Source organism: Heptranchias perlo, chromosome 21 (genome assembly GCF_035084215.1).
Source record: "Heptranchias perlo isolate sHepPer1 chromosome 21, sHepPer1.hap1, whole genome shotgun sequence".
Lineage (NCBI taxonomy): Eukaryota > Metazoa > Chordata > Chondrichthyes > Hexanchiformes > Hexanchidae > Heptranchias > Heptranchias perlo.
This window is the reverse complement of record NC_090345.1, coordinates 35,216,961-35,238,874: the sequence shown is the minus strand read 5'-3', so window position 1 is coordinate 35,238,874 and position 21,914 is coordinate 35,216,961. Positions and strand designations below refer to the sequence as shown.

The 21,914-nt window shown below is 43.6% G+C and overlaps 1 protein-coding gene across 1 annotated transcript; it reads right to left on the bottom strand.

Moving 5' to 3' along the window:
- Positions 1-1,589: 1,589 nt before the first annotated feature.
- On the bottom strand, positions 1,590-20,970 carry LOC137340241 (cytochrome P450 26C1-like). Its single transcript, XM_068002663.1, has 6 exons — positions 20,767-20,970; positions 19,395-19,619; positions 18,755-19,030; positions 17,763-17,918; positions 4,870-5,541; positions 1,590-1,958 (listed from the first exon to the last, which is right to left on the bottom strand). The coding sequence occupies exons 1-6, from the start codon at positions 20,968-20,970 to the stop codon at positions 1,590-1,592; spliced, it is 1,902 nt and encodes a 633-aa protein (XP_067858764.1).
- Between the last annotated feature and the right edge of the window lie 944 nt (positions 20,971-21,914).

Sequence of the window (21,914 nt, the reverse complement as noted above, 5' to 3'; positions counted from 1 at the left end):
GACTTTTGATAACACGTGACGATTTATTATACATAGTACAGATAAGTCTGTATCTACAACTGTCCGACTGGAGAATTATATTTATCGTTTAGGAATTGCGGACAGGGTATTTTAGCCCGAAGTTAAATGGAGAACATGTGGCAGTGAAATAGCACGGGAATAAATGGCTGGCAGTAGGAATAAAAAAACTAATAGGGTATCTCAGATTCCCGGGTGATTCTCGGTGATGGTATTTTGCGAATTTTTGGCATATCTATCAGTTTAATTTGTCTGTGCGCCGTACATATATACTGGTCCATGCATTATATCACAGTCCTTTCATTGTTCTAAAAGCAAATGCGTTAAACCTAAATTCCATTCAACGTTCTGTTAAATGCTGCGGTTGACTTTAAATATAAAGCACGTCCGTCTGCCTCGCATCCTCTTCACCTCGCTCCCCTTTCACAGTCCATCCCTTCACCTCGCTCCCCTTTCACAATCCTCACACAGTCCATCTCTTCACCTCGCTCCCCTTTCACAATCCTCACAGTCCATCTCTTCACCTCGCTCCCCTTTCACAATCCTCACACAGTCCATCTCTTCACCTCGCTCCCCTTTCACAATCCTCACAGTCCATCTCTTCACCTCGCTCCCCTTTCACAATCCTCACACAGTCCATCTCTTCACCTCGCTCCCCTTTCACAATCCTCACACAGTCCATCTCTTCACCTCGCTCCCCTTTCACAATCCTCACACAGTCCATCTCTTCACCTCGCTCCCCTTTCACAATCCTCACACAGTCCATCTCTTCACCTCGCTCCCCTTTCACAATCCTCACACAGTCCATCCCTTCACCTCGCTCCCCTTTCACAATCCTCACAGTCCATGCTCTGCCTCCCGCTTATCTCAACCTTTGCTTCACAGAATTCCGTTTCATTGATAGCTGCTATAACCCGACCCGAGCGACACCCACTGTCCAAAAGGTTCATCCCACTACATTTTGATTACAGTACTCATCAACCCTTTTTCTGCTAGTTGAACAATTAACCGACATACATTCTGAAAAGCTGAACAAAAAAAGACAACCTGGTAAAGTCCGCGATTTAATAAGCATCTGTTACCACGGTGAAACCGAGCAGCAATACCGAATTTCAATGTGAGGAGGAATGTATCCTCAAGCTATTAGCCAATTGCTGTATAATTGTGATGGAAAACTGTGGATCTGGTCTTTTGTAATTGTACCTTCAGAAGATTAGTATAATCTGATTTTAAGTGCATAGATTAAGTACAGTGTTTTGCAATGGTTTATATGCGGATCCCACTGTTCAAATGCATTGTTATTCTTGAATTATTGGAAGAACCGATGAAAAGGTTCGATAATACCTGGGCCGTCAGAAAAGTCTATTCGTTGCTATACTCAAAATGGGTTGGCAGTGACCATTTTAGAGAGCTTTGGTGCCACTCAAACTAAGTAGCGATTGGCATTTACCTTTCGTGAAAAAAATAGTCTGGCATAGAATTGACCATGTTGTTTGAAGTCACGGTGAGTGGGCATCAGCCAACTACCGCCCGCAGACTGCGAGACATTTCACTTTATCCTATTATTCTTATTATTCTGGTGTGGACCCGTTATTCCCTTTTCCATCCACGCGACGAAACCGAACCTTCAGCCCATCGACAGGGTGCACAACTGGGACAGTTTGCATCTTGGGGTAGGCGGCGCTGGCCAGCTCCCAGCGCGCTGTGCTGGTTAGTTCAATCGCCAGGGTTTTGAGGATCACTTGCGCCAGCTCTTTTCCAATGCAGCTCCGAACGCCCCCTCCGAAGGGTAAATAATTGAATCGCCCCGCTTTGCTTTCGTCCCGCTCGGGTCCAAACCGATCGGGGTCGAAAGTGTCTGGGTTCAGATAGACAGCAGCTGTCTCTTGTGTATCACGAATGCTGTATATAATACTCCAGCCTTTGGGAATCTGGCACCCCTGGGAATCAGACGAAGCACGTTAGTTGCAGACAACTTAGTGTAATTTCAAATGACATAACTCAAGTACAAATTAAAAACTTCAATTGAATGAAAGGTACATCCAACTAAACGCTAACATGCAGTGACTTTTTTCCTTTACTTGCAAATAACATGTTTCATTAAAACTCCTGCTAGTGTTCAGTTTCCGCTACTAACCAGCAGTTATTGCGGATAATACGAAGTAATATTGATGAACGCAATCAACCACTTACATTTCAGTACTGCTCCTGGTGGAGAGAGAAACGTTTCAAAGGTTTTATAGGACAAAGGAAAACATGGACACGCAGCAGAAGGGAGAAGGATCTGGGAAAAGGGGAGAGAGAGGGCAACAATACCACCCAAGAGAAGTACTTTGAGACGTTAAAAAGCAGAGAAGGAGGTTGAACGGCTGAGGGATTTAAGGACTGGGTTTGAAACTACAGGCACACAGTGGCTGAAAGAATGCCCACTTGTGGCAGGGTGCAGGAAGCAAACAAGGAGGAGTGAACCAGAGTCAGAGAAGCCGAGGGCTAGAGGAGATCACTGGGTGATGGTGGGAGGGAGGCATGGGAGTTTTGAAATCAATTTGCTGGGGCAGCCAACGGAGTTTGCCAAGAAAAGGGGATGATAGCAGTGCTGGCTGGACTGTGTGAAGCCGAGGACACAGCCTCTGGCATTCTGAATGAAGTGTAGCTTGTGGAAGATGGAAGAGGGGAGGCCTTCAAGAAAAGCATTAGAATTGAGAGGTCAAGCTTGAGGCGATGAAAAAGTGGATTCGGGTTTCCACAGCAGTGAGGGAACAGTGAGGATGGAGACCAATCATGTTTAAGAGATGGAAGAAAGCAAACTTGATAATTGATCAGCTGTGGGGGTGGAGACTGAGCTTTTGGTCCAGCAGTTCATCAAGGGTAATCCTATTTATATTTGAAAATGATTGTTTCTTTATCAATATTCTTCCCCTTTCTCCCTCTCCACTCCTGAAGACATTCAGCTCAGAACATTATTACCCTTTCCCTGGTTGTCCGGTAAGAACCACCCTACTCATTAGTAACTCTTCAAGCCAAGCTAGAGATGAGCGGAAGGAATCCCAGCCCCCACTGATACATCTACATACACAGGTCCTATCAAGGTGCTAGACGTGTTGGTCAAACATCAATAGCACCTTGGAGGACCGTGAACTATCTGGCTCAATATCAGATTAAGGAGTCCATTATAGAAGATCAACTTAGTTCTAATCTCATTACTATGTGGGTCACCTTGGATCAACAGAAATCCTTCTTACTCTCCCCCCCCCCCCCCACATATTCATTAGGAAACTGACAAGCAGGGGGCTAAACCCTTGACAGACAGACAGCAGGTACCGGGGTCTCTTCTTGAGAGGCATCCTTAGCAGTGCAACTCTCCAGGGTTTCCATGGCTCATCCGCCGAAGTTACAGTGGACCAGCGGGAGAGCCTATGGTGTGTATTTATGAGTGTAGTTTAAATACCCAACAAAGCTCTGATTAAGTTTGTGGCGGCGTCTGCGCCTCCAAGTACCCAGTAGGAAGAGATTTTGCTACATTTAAGATCTGGGGGAAAATCTAGGGTCCAAATGATTTCTCTTTGCTGGAATCCCTCTTTTATACACGCTGTCAACTCTTAAAAATATAAAACTTCTTTATTTTGGCTGACATGGCTATGCTTCCTGTTCATGGTTCCAGTTCAGGATAAGATATCTCGAGCAGACTGGCGCGTTTAAATGTGTTCATCTTTAGCTCTTTGTTTTAGCTTCATCCGTCTCACCAAACGGTGCACGGTTTACCCTTTCAGTTTAGTTGTGGGCCCTAGACTCTACTCTCCCTCAGTCCCAATGAACGGGAGCCGCCTCTGCTCATTGGGGCGTGGGGGAAGCGGAGACCTTTTATAATAATGGAGAAGGCTAATTATTACTGAAATTAAAAATTGAACTGAATGACACCGAGCTCACAATCGGCCTGATGCCGTGATACTGGATGATTTTTCAAATGTAAAAGGAGAGTTAAAATGAAAGTAACTGGCAAAAGAACCAGAGGGGAGATAGAATCATAGAAAGGTTACAGCATGGAAGGAGGCCATTCAGCCCATCGAGTCCGCGCCAGCTCTATGCAAGAGCAATCCAGCTAGTCCCACTCCCTTGCCCTATTCCCATAGCCCTGCATTTTTTTTTACTTTCAAGTACATATCCAGTTCCCTTTTGAAGGCCATGATTGAATCTGCCTCCACCACCCCCTCAGGCAGTGCATTCCAGATCCTAACCATTCACTGTGTGTAAAAAAGTTTTTCCTCATGTCACCTTTGGTTCTTTTGCTAATCACTTTAAATCCAAGCCCTCTGGTTCTTCACCCTTCTGCCAATGGGAACAGTTTCTCTCTATCTACTCTGTCTAGACCCTTCATGATTTTGAATACCTCTATCAAATCTCCTCGCAACTGTCTCTGTTCCAAGGAGAACAATCCCAGCTTCTCCAGTCTATCCACGTAATTAAAGTCCCCCATCCCTGGAATCATTCTAATAAATCTCTTCTGCACCCTCTCTAAGGCCTTCACATCTTTCCTAAAATGCTGTGTCCATCGGTTTGGTGCAGAGAATTTTTTTAAGCAGGGATTTGTTATGATGTTGAATGCACTACCTGAAAGGGTGGTGGAAGCAGATTCAATAGTAACTTTCAAAAGGGAATTGGATATAACTTGAAAAGGAAACATTTGCAGGGCCATGGGGAAAGAGCAGGGGAGTGGAGTGGAACTAATTGGACAGCTCTTTCAAAGAGCAGGCCCGGGCACGATGGGCCTACTGGCCTCCTTCTGTGTTCTACGATTTTATAAATAACTGGCGGGATGGAAGCGCTCCTTTCACGGCGTTAAGTGCTACTTACATTCAGTTCAAAGGTCTGTAGCGCTGTCCTGTAGCCCCCAGAGACCGGGGGAAGTAACCTCAGCACCTCCTTGACCACACAGTCGAGATAGCGCAGGCGGCTGAGTGTGTCCAGGCTCAGGCAGCGCTGGCAGTCGCAGTCCCGGGACAGCTGACCCGTCTCACACTCTGTCACTGTCGCCTTGGGGGACTGAGCTTCTGGGCACTCACTATCTCGAGTGACAAGGGGCTGAAAGTATTCTTTATCTTGGAATGTTCTGTCTTGGCTGATGCGGATTTGTTGGTAGTCTTCGTCCCGGACCGGTTTATCTATGGAGGTAGTGGATTGAAGCCAGTCGTTGTCCCGGGTTAAATTCTCTTGGATGAAAGACCGCTTGCTGCCTTCTGCCCGAGTCTGTTTGTCCCGGGTTACCGTGTCTTGCTGATCGCCCTTGTCCCGAGTTGCCGCCTTGTTTTCAATGCAGGAGGTGTGCTGGCTGTCCGTGTGGGGAGGGATTTTATCCCGGGTTGTAAGGAGCTGACTGCATTGGCAATTGCGGATCAAACCGTGCTGTTCCAGCTCCTGTCTTACCTTCTCCAGGACCTGGCCGTGCTGGAGCAAGAGGAACACCAGAGACGTGCTGGCACTCGCCGTGGTGGAGAAAGCGGCGAAGATCAACTCAACCGCAGATTCCTGGATATATAAAAAAAGGAGACGTGATGAGATGAATCGCAGACTGCTGGAAAGAGCAGAGGGCTTTAATTCCACCGCAGACACTTGCACAAAACCAAAAACGATTACCTACTTTTGTGCACAATTCATCCTTGAACTTTCCCCCGTTTGGAAAATTGCCAAAAACTTGACAATGCAGAAAAATAAGTCAATATAAAGTAAAAGGAGACTCAACAGGTTAATTCTAAACCCTTTTAAAACGTGTTTATGTAATATAAATGTATTAGTCTAAAATATTGAAATGCCTCCCCATTTAAGGGGCAGTGTTTGTAGTTAGTGGCCGTTCACCGGGAAACTATTTATTCAGCAGACCCGACAACCCCAGATTGACGAAGTTATAGGGAATTTATTAAAGTCTCCCTTCTATGTTACCCTCCGATTATTAATTCAAGTAGGAAGCTGCCTTTATAATGGCCGGCCAATGGAAGGAAGGTTGAGCAAGACAAGGTGATACCAGTGAAATCTCGAAGGATTGTAAAGAACTGACGGAGTTGTCACCGCTCCAGTATCATTAGCAGTCGAATGGTGATATTGTGGATCACTTGAGATTTAAAAAACACTCTGATACCAAATGTGCAATCTAATTGATGCAATTGACAGACTCGCCTCTAACTTCTCTCCATTGTAATCTTTCCTGTCTCTATTTTATTGGCACTACTATGGCCAGTTTTCCACTGAATGTCCCTTCTAAGTTGCTACATACTCTTCCTCCTCCTCAGATCAAAATCAAGACTCATGGCACAGTCTCCTACTTTAACTCATTCTTACAACCTCAAAACCATACAACTCCTGGCTTCCTTCAGTCTTGCCTTCCTGAAACAACCTTTAGGCTTTTAAACCCATGGTTGGCATCATCTAACATAATCACAATCACAACTTCCTGCCATACGCTTTTCAACCGTGGTGATGCCCTGTACTCGGGCCTTGGTTCCTCATCTTGGTTTTAATTTATTTTAAAAGTTAGCTTCTTTGCTCCCCACCCTTTTATATTCCATTTCCACAACAAGTACATTAATGCTAATTAAAGCTTGATTTATTTTTGTATGTAGGTTTTATGAAGATGGCTTCAAGTGTGATGGACCACATACAAAGCATTATCTGCTTTCCTCTGCCAAAACTGCTCACTATTCCAGGATCATCCTGAAATGCAAAAATAACCCCTGGCTTCTCTTCACTACAAATCTTCTTGAACCCCTCTCCCCTGCCTCCTCCACTCTCACCCTCAACAATAAGTGCAAGGAGCTCATGGACTTCTTTATCACTAAGATTGAGACCATCCATTCAGCTGCCTCTGCCTTCCCCTAGCCCACCTAGCCAGACTTCCCTACTGTTCCCCCATGCCCTAGCCCTCGCATCTTTCTCTAGTTTCTCTCCTATGCCCTCTTTGAGCTCATCTTGACCATGAGACCCACCTCCTATTCCCTCAAACCTATTCCCACCAAAATTGCTGACCACCCAACTTCCCTTCCTGTACCCCTGTTAGCTGATGTTGTTAACAGTTCCCTCTCCTCAGGTACTGTCCCCCCCTTCAAATCTGCCATCATCACCCCCTCCTCAAAAAAAACTCCCTTGATTCCCCCCCCAATCCTTGCAAATCCTATTCACCCATCACCCCATGCTTGCTGACCTACATTAGCATGTTGGTATGACATCCTACTGTCCACTAGCCTGTTTATCTTGAATGAAATAGTGGATAAAGGAGTGTCATACAAAAACTTTAAGTATTTGTTTAACAGGAATTTCCAATTTACTGTGAGCAAAATCGTAGCATTAGTGCAGATGCTGATAGCAATGAGTCACACCACAGTGCAAGACCCATATTCAATCCATGGTTATTCAATACAAAAGTAAATGTTATTGTTGTCATTTCTGAATTTCAATTAACATATACTTTCTGACAGGTTTGTACACTACTACTACCCAGATTCCTATAGGGCATTGGGAAGGTATGACTCCACTTTATCCTGGTTTTGTCTCATTAAAAAAATATTTTGTATGATTTATATTTTTAAAAAGTACAATGCCATTCTGCACTTATAATCCATCAGGGACATTAAGTCAAAAATCATTTAGTACAATGGTACTTTTCCTAATCCACCAGCTAAATGATCAGTTGTGTACCACCTGGCTGAAACTTGTACTCAAGCAACAACTAAATCTGATGTTTGGTTAGAATACTGGTGGCTAGAGTACATTTGGCATGCCATAAAAAGAAATGATTATGTTGTTCCTGAACCAACCCCCGATGATAAAATGCTAAACTACAAGATGAAACACAACATATTTACATATTCAATCTGATGCCATTAAATAGGTTACAGATCCAGTTCCAGTGAGTTTAACCAGGGATTAGCTGAGCCATCTCTGGTCTGTGCTGAGGCTCATCTCAGCTGGGATGGCAATAAAGTGCTTAAACTGGCCTCAGGCCTGCTGGGTTAGGTCGGGGGAAGAAAGCAGCCATTCCTGATTTCTATCCAGCAACCACTGTGGGAAGTTTGTGCATAGACATCAAGCAAGAACAGCACTGAGCGTATCTGTGATGCTCCCCTATCGTTGTATAGCCTGCCAATGTTCACTGTCATGGGTCATGTGAATAACAGTCACTTGAGTGAGGGGAGCCCATGGAACCATATGTTATCACGGAGTCAATGCTGTCAGGAGTTGAGGGAAAGGGAGCCAATTGATGAGAAAAACAGAAAACAGGGTCCACATTCCATAAAGCAGCAAAAGTTTATATTTGCTATTGCAGAACACACAATAATGTGTGTGTGCGTGTGTGTGTGTGTGTGTGTTTGTGTGTAAAAAAGTTATTACTGTCATATGCAAGTCACTTGGCATCATGTCAGGTTGGAAAATCACAATACAAGCAATAGCTAATCAATCCCCCATGGTTTTCTTCCCTCCAGTTACTACCTATTTAGCTCAACTAAATTCACGAGCATTCCACCTCCACAAATTGGTACGTTTTGTAGCTGTATACTATGTAAAATAAAAATTGAACTCGGGGCAATGTTTGTTGCAGAGAAATATTAATAGCTGCTCAGGTTGTAACTGGGTTGTTATCTTGTTTACTTACAGAATATTCTATTAATTGTAGTCCTCAGTTCTGAACATTCAAGTCATCAATGAAAGCTTCTTACATGTAACTACTGGAAACCCATACCCTAAAGTCTTTACATGCAGTTAATGTTGAAAAGTCCCTACCCGGACTATAAAAACTTGATGCAAGCTGATGGTTGGCCTAGGATGCAGTCTATCAAAAAGTTGTTGAAAGTGTGGAGAGTGACCTGGCAGGTGTACAATAAAGCATCATTTAGAAAATAATCTTAGAAGCTCAATGGTGCAGGTTCGTTCTCACTTTGCAGACTTCCTCAAATTAACCCTGAGCATTCATAAGTGAAAGAAAGGAAGAACGATTGAACTTGTATTTATATAGCGCCTTTCACAACCTCAGGATATTCCAAAGTGCTTCACAGCCAATTAATTTCTTTTGAAGTGTAGCCACCGTTGAAATGTATGGGAACTTGGCAGTCAATTTGCGCACAGCAAGCTCCCAAAAAATAGCAATGAGATAAATGACCAGATAATGTTTTTTACGCTGTTGGTTGAGGGATAAATGAACTCCTCCGCTCTTCTTCAGATAGTGCCATGGCATCTTTTAAGAACCAGCTCATTTATATTGTAGGGAGGGTTTATCGGCAGAAATGGAAAACCTAACGGCAGCAGAGAGATACATGGCTGTCACAAATCTGAAATGCTTCCCCATTCTCCCACCATTGCCTTGTCCTCCCAATATTTTGCCTTCCTCCTTTTTTTCCATCAGTTTTCTCCCTTCCTTTCCTAAATGGATAGATTCCTTGCTGGTGTACAGTTGCATGAAGATCACTCACCATCTGATACCTTGTCCAAGTGCCCATTCTTCAAGTTTGAGCTTAGACAGTGAGCGACACCCGCTATTCAACTGGGATGGGCATTGTAGTCAAGTCCCTTCCTATTCTCACCCGATGATCACATTTCCAGCATGGTCACTTGATAGCAAAAAGAGCTGGAACTCTGGCTACCTTTCAACTTTAACTGAAGGGCTCGAGGCCAGTTTTAGCATCCCACCGCCCTAGCTGAGAACAGCTAACTTTACACAAATCAAGGATTGAACCTGGGACCTCTCTGATCTGTATAGCTCAGCTAATCACTGCCTTAACTAGCAGTAGGGAAGCAAAACATATGTCTTAATCGAAAATAATTTCCTAGTGATACAGAAATAGTGGAATATGTTCTCCATGCAATGCAAAATATGACATTGAAAGTTAGCGAGAAGCATTGATGGTGAAAAATTGCATTAAAGAAATGAGAAAAAGAATATAAACAGAATAAGGAGAAAAGTTAGGTTTACTAATATTCCATTTTTCTTTTAGAGGAAAAATTAAATGTGATGATACATCTGTTGCCTGAAGTATTTCAAGGTCAAAGGGATATTAAATAGATCAGATATCCTTCCATTAGCCTTGTGAGATGAGGTCTATTTATCTGAAACGATTCAACCAATAGGTCCCAATTTCTTATGGTACAAGTATGAACACATAATCTGCTCAGTTTCATCATGCTGTACCAGAGGCAGTAACTATTAACATAAGAAAGCATGGAACAAGAAAATGCCATTTGACCCATCAAGCCCATTTATTCCATATACAATCTATCATTTCATGGTCTTTAACCCACCCAGTCAATCTCAATGATCCCCAAAGTTAATAAAACAAACCTAGACTAGTCATCTAAAAATAGAAATCAAATATTCCACCCTATCCTGCTGCCTTCCACATGAAATACTTCCTTCCCTTCTCTTGCCCAGAGAAAATGCCATGAAGTATTTTATCATGTTAGTCTCCATCTATCCTTATGGACTCCAATCCTATTCTCAGTCAGATACTGATCCAACTCCTTATGAAGGAATTGCGGTCTGAGGGAAAAGACTTTTCTTTTGATCTCTAGTTTTATTAGAGGTGGACCTGAAGTTCTCCAAGACAGCAGTGTGCATCACTTTATTCTGACCAGTTTCATTAGGTCAAGTTATTTGGGCTGCCTACATTGGATAGTGAAAATCCTAATATGCATTTAAATTCAGGACTGATTCGCTTGCCACTAGTGGCTAAATCACTGATTTAACTTTAGTGCACAAAGTAGGCCAGGATCACAAGGAATGGAGACTCCTCTCCACCATTACCATTGAGAGCATCAGACATTCTACAATATACATGTGAAATAACTACAATCAAGGCAAATATGTAGAATTGAAAGCAACTTGGCCATTATCTAATTATCGCTGAAGTGTTTGTATTCAGGTACCAACCCCTCATCATCTTCCATTCCTCCTTCTTGGAGATGTATTAGGACCATTGCTTTTCTTGTTATATATAAATGATCTGGACTTGGGTATAGGGAGTGCAATTTTGAAGTTTGCGGATGATATAAAACTTGGCAATGTAGTGGATAGTAGCAGACTTCAGGAGGACATAGACAGACTGGTGAAATGGGCAGGCGCATGGCAGATGCAATTTAATGCAGATAAGTGTGAAATGTTGCACTTTGGGAGGAACGACATGAAGAAGAGGCAGTTTAATCTAAATGGCACTATTTTGAGTGGGGGGGTGCAAGAGCAGAAGGGGTGCTTATTCACAAATCTTTGAAGGTGGCCGGGTAAGTTGATAAGGTGGTTAAGAAAGCATATGGGATACTTGGATTTGTAAATAAGGGCATTGAATACAAAAGCAAAGAAGTCATACTAAACCTTTATAGCCTCAGCTGCAGTATTGTGTATAATTCTGGGCACTACACTTCAGGAAGGATTGGAGAGGGTACAGAGGAGGTTTACCAGGGTGGTACCATGGATGAGGGACTTCAGTTATGTGGAGAGATTGGAAAAGCTGGGATAGTTCTCCTTAGAGCAGAGAAGGTTAAGGGGAGACCTAATAGAGGTATTCAAAATTATGAGTGGTTTTGATAGAACAAGTAGGGAGAAACTGTTTCCTCTGGCAAGTGGGTCGGTGACCAGAGGTCAAAGATTTAAAATAATTGGCAAAAGAACTAGAGGGGAAATGAGGAGAAATTTTTTTCACAAAGAGGGTTGTTAAGATCTGGAACGCACTATGTGAAAGTGTGGTGGAAGCAGATTCCATAGGAACTTTCAAAAGGCAATTGGACATGTACTTGAAGAGGACTAATTTGTAGGGTTATAGGGAAAAAGCTGGGGGGTGGGACTAAATTGGACAGCTCTTTCAAAGAGCCAGTACAGGCACAACAGGCTGAATGGCCTTCTTCTGTACTGTAAGATTCTATGATTCTATGTCCTTTCTAAAATGGCATTCTTATTTCAATCTTAGTGCCTCTGTGTCTATTTTATGCTAAGTGGAGATAACATTTTTGAGCCCAAGTGTTGTAAAACATGACGGGGTTTATATTGGATAACCCCCAAAACTGGGCGCGAGGGTCGCAGTGCACGATTAACCTGCGCGCGGTCATTGAGATGCGGGCAGCACATAACATTCATGCTGCCTGGGGATTTACCTAATTTCTGCGAGCAGCTAGGCCTAGCTGTCGTGTTGAGGGGCTGCTCACCAGCAGGGGGTCCCGATATCGCGAGTGGCTAGCACCACTTCAAGGCTGCCTTGCACCTCTTATTTGCAAAATATAAGGTACGGGTCTGCATGGAGTCTGAACGGAGATCAGTCATCGCACACGTAAAACACAGATGCAGGTCCCGTCCCCATGTTTACAAACGGTTGAGTTATTTTAAAACATTGACTAAAGGTTGTGCACTACTAAATCCCACATCCTCCAATCTGCACTCCAGACCTCACCAATCTGTCAATCTGAGTTTGTACCAGGCCCGCGAGAAAGCGTGCACCAAGGTTCTCTGATGATGCACTAGAGACCTTGGCGCAAGAGGTGGACAGAAGAAGAGGCATCCTATATCCATGGGGAGGGGGCAAAAGTCCCTCCAGTCATATGCTCCCGAGGCAGTCAATGCCAGGCGCAAAGCACCACGAACATGGATGCAATGCAGAAAGAAGTTCAATGCTTTGACATGAGTGGTCAAGGTGATTAAGATTAACTGTCAAGTGGCATCTCCTACCAACTGCACCACTAGCCGCACCCACTGCTTCACGCTCTACACCCCCCATCACCCACCTACCAACAAACTCTTTCAATCAGATGCTTCCTTTCACCCTCACACATTACCACTGTTGGAAGCCGCACACCCACAACTCACAGGTCACACACACTGGCAGCTACACAACCATGACAGGCACAGCAACCAAACATCCTGCAGGACACTCACCGACACATGTCCCGCTTTCCTGCAAGAAAAGGCGACACATAACAGGAGGCAGCAAGTGGCAGTGGCTCCATGGAACATGAACCGGCTGTCCTCTCTCGGGATGACAGAATTCCTGTCCCACCCTTGCCACTCTGCCAGTGCCCTTGCTGTTGTCTGTCAGCTACCCAGCTCATTCCTTGTAGAGTATTGAAACTTTATTATAGGAATATAGGAAGATAGCAACAGGAGTAGGCCATTTAGGCCCTCGAGCCTATTCTGCCATTCAATGAGATCCTGGTTGATCTGTGATCTAACTCCATATATCCGCCTTAGCCCCATATCCCTTAACACTTTTGGTTAACAAAAATTTTATCAATCTCAGATTTAAAATTAACAATTGAGGTAGCATCAACTGCCGTTTGCAGAAGAGCGTTCCAAACTTCTACCACCCTTTGCGTGTAGGAATGTTTCCTAACTTCACTCCTGCAAGTCCTGGCTCTAATTTTTAGGCTATATCCCCTAGTCCCAGTATTCAAGTATAGGAGACCTCCAAAAACAGATACAAATGCATCAGCAGCCAGAAGCAATAATCCAGCAACTAACCAGTAACTCCTGCATGATCCCTTTAAATGGCGCTGTTGGGGGGGGTCCTCCACGTTGTTTATGACCTGTTCAGCTGTGCGAGGTTAAGACAGTGCGTTGGCTGGAGCATTGAATTCCAAAATCCTATCTGACCCTTTAAATCAGCGTTGCACACTGATCTACCACATATTCTCCCTACTTTACATGCTGCCCGCGTTTGTTATCTGCGCATGCGCAAACGCCTTTACCAATATGGCATCCGGTGCACGTCACGCTAGAAGTGTGCGCGTGCATTCCGTACACCATTTTGGGCCCTTATGAGGCTGCGTAGCACCTACAAAACAGGCAGTACACAGCCCAATTTATAGCCTGGCCTGTTTCGGCTCTTTGAGCGTGTGAGAGAATACGAGTACAATTCTGCAATTTTAATCAAATAATGAAGATGATGAAACCTATACAAATATACTTGGTTTAGCTGATGCCATTTAAATATCCATTCAGAGGAGGATGTCAGAGGGAATAAAAAGCTGGTATTAGCAAAAGTGACCATGAAGCTTTCGGATTGCTGTAAAAACCCGACTGGTTCACTAATGTCCTTTAGGGAAGGAAACCATCCTTAGCTGGTCTGGCCTACATGTGATTCCAGTACCGCTCCTTAACTCCTAACTGCCCTCTAAAGTGGCCTAGCAAGCAACTCAGTGTATTAAACCTGCAAACTGCAGTGGTTCAAGAAGAAGGCCCACCACCACCTTCTCAGGGCAACTAGGGATGAGCAATAAATGTTGGCCTTGCCGTGACACCCACATCCCAAGAATGAATAAAAAAAGTGAACAGATTCTCATGTACGTGTAGCCATTGATTTCACACTTGATTGAGGTATGAAGCTGCTACTTCCCAGAAGCTGAACTTGGTAAATTCATATTTCTTTTGTAATTAAAGTCCAGCAGCCTTGATGTGGGATTTCCATAAATTCCAAATAAATTCAACTGTGTTCAGCAATTGTCTCAAAAGAGCCCATTTGGAGCAAGAACTAAGGGTTTTAGAACAAATAGGATAACCATGGAAAATACTCATCTATGCCACTCTACTCCACTCAAACAAGACACAGTTAGCCTCACCCAATGAGATCCGTTGAGATAGCAGAAATGAGTGGATTGAGCCAATTGTAAAAAAGGAAGATAAGTATTCTGAGGTATTCAAGTATACAGATCCCTTGCCTGACAAGTGAAAGGGAAAACTAGCATGAAGCTACTTTGTACACCTGTCATTAATTGTATACATTTAATTTTATATCCAGAGAAGGTGCCATGATCATTTGTACCACCTTCGGGGTACAGTACAGACATTTAGTATAATCTTTCCATCAGGGTCGAGGTTGAGTTGTATTTCCACTGCAGGAGCTTCTATCACCAGAGCAAAGAGTGGTGGAGACAGAAAGCACCAACTTCGGCCCGTGTACAGAGTCTGCATTTTTAGTTTATGCTATTGTTCTTCGTGTTGACTTTAAGAGAATAATTAACCTAATACTATTAACATCTAAGATTGGTAGCTGCAGTATCTTGTTTGCAGTCCCTGGCTTTGAATTGAATTCTGGCAGCCAGGAGAAAGCTCTGTGCATGCATATTAACAACGTACAGAGAGTTCATTCCCAGGTAGTAAATTTTATAAGTGTGCAGAAGGAGAGTCCACTTTATCAAAGTATTACTTGGCTTAAGTTAATAAAGTGCCTAGCAGGTCCCAGGGACCCTGAAACACTTCTCAAATGTCGGTTTCTGAAGCCTCTGGAGTTACGCTCCATGCAATGTCAAAACAAAGGGGTGTGACAGCCAATGTGGAGTCTGGTTAGGGCCAATGTAAAAGTAGCAGTATAACTGCACTCTGAGGGTGCATTCACACAACAGCTACCGGCTGAAATAAAAAAAGCAGTCTGAGACCAATAGTTGCAGTTCTGGTTCCAGACAGGCAGAATGTGTTTACGTTGCCTGGCTCCTGCCGGCCTGGAACTCTTACTCATTCTTCTCAGGCGTCAATTCTGCACTCCCAGAAAACATACACGTACAGAACTCTCTCTCTCTCAACAGTTAAAAATTGAAATGTTTCAAGCACAGTAAATCTCTGGGCTTTTAAATGACAATCAGGTGGGTTTAAAAAGAGCCCAGCGGGTTCCATCTTAAATACCTTGCGAACCAGGGTTGACACTGCACTGGATTTATACGCCATGCACTGTTAAACACAGCAGTGTGAGATTACACCACCAGGGAGTCTCACACCAATTCACTCAGACCCCCCTGATCCAGATTAACACTGTAAAGTTAACATCAGGGCAACATGGAAATCCCTTCACATTGACACCAAATTTGCAGTGTAAATGCTTTCTTAGATTCAGTAAAATCAAATCATTGTAGAGTAGGAAAAGAAATTGTTTGTTGTTTTATTGAAATCTCTCTCAGAGCTGAGATAACACCAAGGAACCTCTCCAGGAATTATATATATCATGCATAATGTTGAGTAGGTGCCAAGGATCACTGAGGGAAGTCCTTCTAATCATTGGTGGCATGTCTGGTTGCTTGCAAGTGGTTTTAACGGGATTTCCTTTACATTGGTTTCTCCTATCAAAGCAAAAAGGAGCTGAAATGGGGGAAGGGTTAAAAAATTGCACTTCTGCCAGGACAGATAAGGTGTCGCGTGTTATCACATGCACGATTTGGAAAACTAGTTTCATTTTTGCAATTTATGCACTGTGAGAAGCCTAATTTAGGAGGTAAATAAATGTAAATAACATTATGCCTTAGTATCAGTAAAAGCATTAAGTTCAGATGATGTTCAAGAAACTCCTGGAACTTCCCACTTACAATTTACCAAGTCATGTAAACTCCTAGAATGGGTTACATCTCTATAATGCATTCCTAGGTATCTCTTATTCTACAGATCACGGCCACATGTAACTGCATGACTCTGTTACATCTAAACCATCTAAATAAACACGTGGTGTAAATTGGAGTATTATCTTCTGACAAGCTACATATTATTCTTCTATTCAGAAGTAAGATATATTAATGGCTGATTGGTGAAGTGAATCTAGATTCCTTTCTCTCCGTTTTTGCTGCAGTTTCTGGAAAGTTCCTAATGTTCTTCAGTTCCAATATCACTATGTTCCAATGAAACTACTATCAATGGTGAGCTTGAAACAAATAGTGCATGTTACACTACAACTTTAGTGTTGCTTTAGTTTCCACTTTGCACCAATGCTAAAGGTGCAGTACAAATCCAGAATCAGGGTCCAACCTGAATATAGCGAGAAGCGGTGTGGGAAAAGATAATCTTGGATTTGACTCTGTGTGGAATGTCACACTAGTGCCGTGTCAAACGGACTTCAAATTTAGGGGAGTTGATTTAAATAGTACTTGGACACTATCACCTGCACTCTCTAAGTGACGGAGAGGAGCTGTGTCTATGCATGTAGCCCCTCTTGGGCAGAAGAATGAATTACAGGCAGGCAGTATAAAGAGGGTACTGTCCTAACTGGCTGGAACCAACACTGTGGCTGGTGGTCTGATGGCCTATTCGCATATCAGCAGTCGAACGTTGAGTGAATGTTTGGGTTTGGAGGACCCATTAATACTGGACTTCCAAAACCCAATCCTACTTCCGGTTTTGAAGCTGGTTAACACAATTGGACTGGAAGTCTGAGTGATGATTCACAACACACGTGCACAAAACTCTTTCTTTTGGAGTTATTAACAATCTACCATCATTGCCAGGCAGGATAGTCAATTGGAGAAAGGTTTTCTTTTAACTCCCTAGCTCTGCCCGATTTGCCCTTGGGAACCCGAACTGCAGAAGACCATGTTCACAGCGCAGTCCGAGACCAGCGGGGGGGGGGGGGGGGGGGGGAGGAACTTTTGGGGCTGCAAGTAGATTCCATCTGACGTGAGCTGTTTACACCCCGTCTTACGTGTTGCCACGAAGTGAGAACCGCTTCGCTGGAACCCTAAAGGTGGTGAGTGAAGATACCCCGAGACGGTCAGCTGCAGTATACGTGTACAGAAGATGTATAATAGCAAGTCAGTAAGACCACTATTTGTGCACACTTAGGTTTAAACCATTTGCCTTCGTGCTGTTACCTGCAGTTTTAACTTGCAGATAGTTCAAATATTCAAATATTTGTACGTTAAGATTCTTTTTTTTTTCATCGGGAAACAATAGGAACAATATAAATAAAGATGGTGAGAATAGAAAGAAAAATTGGAAAGGAAAAAATACGTTCCCAGAGTCGGGATCGGATTACCTTCAATTCCTGGAGGCTCAGCTCCTTCCCGTTCTCCCTCGCACTGTTCAGCATAAGATCCAGCGCGTCGGGGTACGCACCTGGGCTGTTTATCTGTAGTTTTTCTGTGATCGCTTTTTCCAGGTACTCGTGCAGTGCGTTACGTGCTTTGATGCCCTATTTAAAAACAATTATACTGCGATTAAAATGGTCTCAGTTTGAGTTCACTTTAAATTTAAGAGTTAACGAGATCATACTCTCTGATAACTTGATTCAATGCGGCTCTCAGTCTCGGATTTAAAAAGAAGCCACACCATTAGATAATTCTGGTTTGAATCTGATACTTTCCCTTTTAAATGACAGCATTTACAAACAGAATGAGTGTTCTGTCCAGCACTCAGCCTACTTGAGTGGAATGTTTTTTAAAATGCCACTGTCATTTAACATATATGATTGTGTGCACACAATTATATATAAATATACATTTTTGGGGAAAGTTTAAATTCAAAGTTCTGCGTGAACATAAAGGCCGGAGTTCAGAAAGTTTTGAGACTTCCGACAACACAAAAGTGGAGAGAAAAGATTGGCGTCTTTAAGATTTATAAACACCAATACTGTTTGCTTATAAGCTGAAGCGGCCAAAACCTTGTTTCAATGTTGAACGTTACCTACTTTGGAAAATAATAAATAAAAGATGGGGTTCATCCAACTGTGCTGGAGTTGAAATGAAACACAGATTCTCGACTGGTCGGTGGCAGAGGGGCTTTTATTGGGTCAGGTTGCAAGACTGATAAGAGTCTGTGAAACACACAGCACTGAACAGCCCAATTGTCCAACTACTTATACATGACTATTGTTGAGGGACTTTCAGCAGGAACAAAACACGGAGATAAAGTCTGATCCCATTTTAGGTAAAGGGACAATGAAGCGAAGGGGCCGGTGAACAGACTGCACCGGGCAGGGAATGGATGAAGGGGATCGGGTAAATAAATCCGTGCTGGCTCGGACCTTACCTTCCGCAGGCCACTGAAGGGGATATCCAAAGGCAGCGAGAAGATATTTTCCATCAGCTGCTCGAAAATGTTGGAGAGACGGTCGAGCTGCTGATCGGTCGCCCGGAGACCGAGCAAGATCCGGATGGCGATGCAAAAAGTCAGCGCTTTGGTGGCAGGATAGACGGTGACCGGACCTCGCTCCCCGCACCATCCCCGGACACGACTGCGGACGACCTGCTGCATCCCAGGAATGTAGCTGTCCAGTGCGGCGTGACTGAATACCCGGGCCAGGATCTGCAATGACAATTGGAGCGTGAGAGCAGTGAAATGCGACCATTCCCTTCCTTTAACCACACACCGACAACTCCTGCCGGCAAACACTGCCCGCTGCGTTATGTTAAATGCTTAAAGATCGGCATGTTTCCAAATACAGGACCCGCAGCGCCGTAAACCGGACGATTCACGTTTAGCAGACCTGAGATTTGCTTAGATTCTGTTAACCGAGGCTCCTATTTCAGCCTCCGAGTCCTTGCCCTACATCTGGATGTATAACCCTGCCGTACGACATCCCATAAACTCATGAAATTTACTGTTATCTGAAGAGATCCCCCCTCCCCCTTTCCCTACCCAGCGAAGGAATGAATGGCTCGGTCCTTACCCTTCTCCTCTGGCGGTGTAGGTCCCCGATGGAGTTGGCCAACGTGTTGAAGCCCAGGAGGATCCTGGTGCTGTGAGGCCACTGAGCGCTCACCAGGTTGTGCTCTCCCATCAGGATCTTCCGGATATTCTCAGCACCTGTCACTCGGATCACCGGCCTGCCCAAGAGGTGCGTTTTGAAGACGTTTCCATATTTCTCTCTTCTCGAAGCGTGGAAATTGGAACCCTGCCGAAAGAAGGAGTCGCTGAGAACTGAGAGCTGGCTCTGTGTCCAGCGTTAGAGGCGCATTATGACCATCTGGGAATCACAACTACTTCCGTCATGTCAAAACACCTGAGATTAAAGCAATCTTTTTCAGGCAATCTCGGGTGTTTAAGGGAGTTAACCACAGGTGGATCCTTTAACCCCCCCCCCCCCCCCAAAACACCCGTCACCCGGCCCCATACCCTAGTGGGTAATAGGTCTGATATTGAACATATTCGTCAGTCCCTGTCTGATAACACCGGGTCAATCTCCGCAGCAGCATCAGGCCGCGGGATAGCTGGAATTTGCGATATATGAGATGTGTTTTCTTCGCAATATCAAACCGAGTGTCCGGCAGGACTGTGGACTGTGCCGGAGCCCCACCACTTTTCACACAACATTGAAACAAAACTGGAGCTTCCCGTGCAGATGTTATACCTTCATTACTAGTTACCACTCCCCGGGCGTTCCCTATTCTTTTTGTATAATTTAGTATTATTGTATGAATACTCTCAAATCAATCATTTTCGTCTTACTATAGACGGATGATTATAATCTGTTAATACAGTTCAGTTTTATCCATGCATATTTATGGGATATTATGCTTTCTCGAGCCACATGACAAAATGCTTTCTTCCACAGCTTATGAAGAATTAGCGTCGGTGCGAGTATATAAATCGCATGGGCGTTTATGAAGAATTAAAAACTCCAAACACATTTAAAATAAAGGCTTGTGTGACCGCGCTGTGAGAACTCAGGTTATTACACACTAACATGTACGGAAACATACTACCAACTACCTCAAGGCACATCAATGCTCTCGACTTTATTGGGAGCAACCACTGTGTTACCCACCTGTCGGAGGAGGATATAAATCAAAGAGCCAATAAATGAACAGACTGCCTTAGTGGGGCGCCTCCTGTTTTATCAGAATAGATAAAACGCGTTAGAAAAGGACGCCGATTATTTCAGTTAGCCGCATTTACAGCAATAAAATATAATAAAGTTCACCAACTCACACCACCAGTGGACAGAAAATAATCAACCAGCGCGGGCACCTTGCCGCCAGACGTAAGTGTTTAACTTGCAGTGTTACACCTCTGACTAACAAGTGCAGTCTTCTCCATACCTGTACCATCCAGTGTAGCGTCTCTCCGAGCAACGGCCAGCCCATTGAGCCCTTGGGAAGCGGCAGCTTGTTGTCCCTGTCTCTGGTCACATTCCAGCCGAGGGTCCAGAGTTGTCGGGATACGGCGAGCAGGAGAAGCGCAGAGAGCAGCGAGGTGAGAGCAGTAGCCAGCGCCGACAGGTAGTCAACCCCGAGTAGGAACATCGCCAGCAGCAGGCAGCTCGACTTACTGAGAATTCTGTGCCTCTTACCTCCGCCGTGAACTTACAGACTCGACAAGAGGTTTTTTTTTAAAAAAAAGAAGACAGGGAAGCTGTTTTCTCGTCCAATATGAAGGCGATACCGGTAACAAGTAATGAAATGGCCCAAAATCTCAGCTGGGCCGTTCTATGAAACTCTGGTCTCCGCTCGCGTCCTACACACAAAAGGTTCATTGCTTTAAGAAAAATAGGAACAGCTCAAACCGCCATAGATCGTTAGTGAAAATATAAATAGCAATAGTAGGAACTTAAAGCGATTGTTTATTAAACCTTGTCCAATAAATTGAAAACTAAAATCTATTTGAAATGCTGTAAATGTCTCTTTAATCATTAACATTTTTTTTAAAATAAAAAATGCGATGGTATTTCACTATAATGATGGACAATGTTAAAAGAGAAATACTGGAGAATAAATGACATTTATAGGCACAAAACACGAATTCTTCTTGCAATATATTTATTGAAATTTTCCAATTTCATTCGGGTTATGGGTTAGTCCTCTGAGCCGCGAATGCCATTTTCAACTTGCAATATGCAGTACGTTTGTTTTCTACCCAAAGCATTTGCAGAAATAATTTCCGTAAACTTTAAATGCGGAATATTTGAATGTAAAACTAAAGCGTGGCGAACCACACGTATCCCCTAGTTTTACAACGTTTCCTCAATAAGGTAACACATGGTAATTTTCCTTTTATTTCTAACCCAATGCAGCGTTCATCGGTTAGAACATCAAACTGGTATTTTAAAGGTTAGATTTTACTGTTGGGAATCATCTCCCATTTGGTTGTGTAATGTGAGAAAAGATAAGATATGAAAATATTGTTAACTATTATTCCGACCAACTAATGACAGTGTGTCACCCTATACCCAACAACTTCCACATTCAAC

What these genes read in the sequence shown, in the direction of transcription:
- LOC137340241 (XM_068002663.1), bottom strand. Translation starts at nt 20,970, where the DNA reads ATGTTCCTACTCGGGGTTGACTACCTGTCGGCGCTGGCTACTGCTCTC. An exon ending in TACACCGCCAGAGGAGAAGG is followed by an intron (nt 19,031 to 19,394) that starts GTAAGGACCGAG and finishes TTGTCATTGCAG; the next exon opens with ATCCTGGCCCGGGTATTCAG. An exon ending in TGAGCCTCCAGGAATTGAAG is followed by an intron (nt 5,542 to 17,762) that starts GTAATCCGATCC and finishes TTATATATCCAG; the next exon opens with GAATCTGCGGTTGAGTTGAT.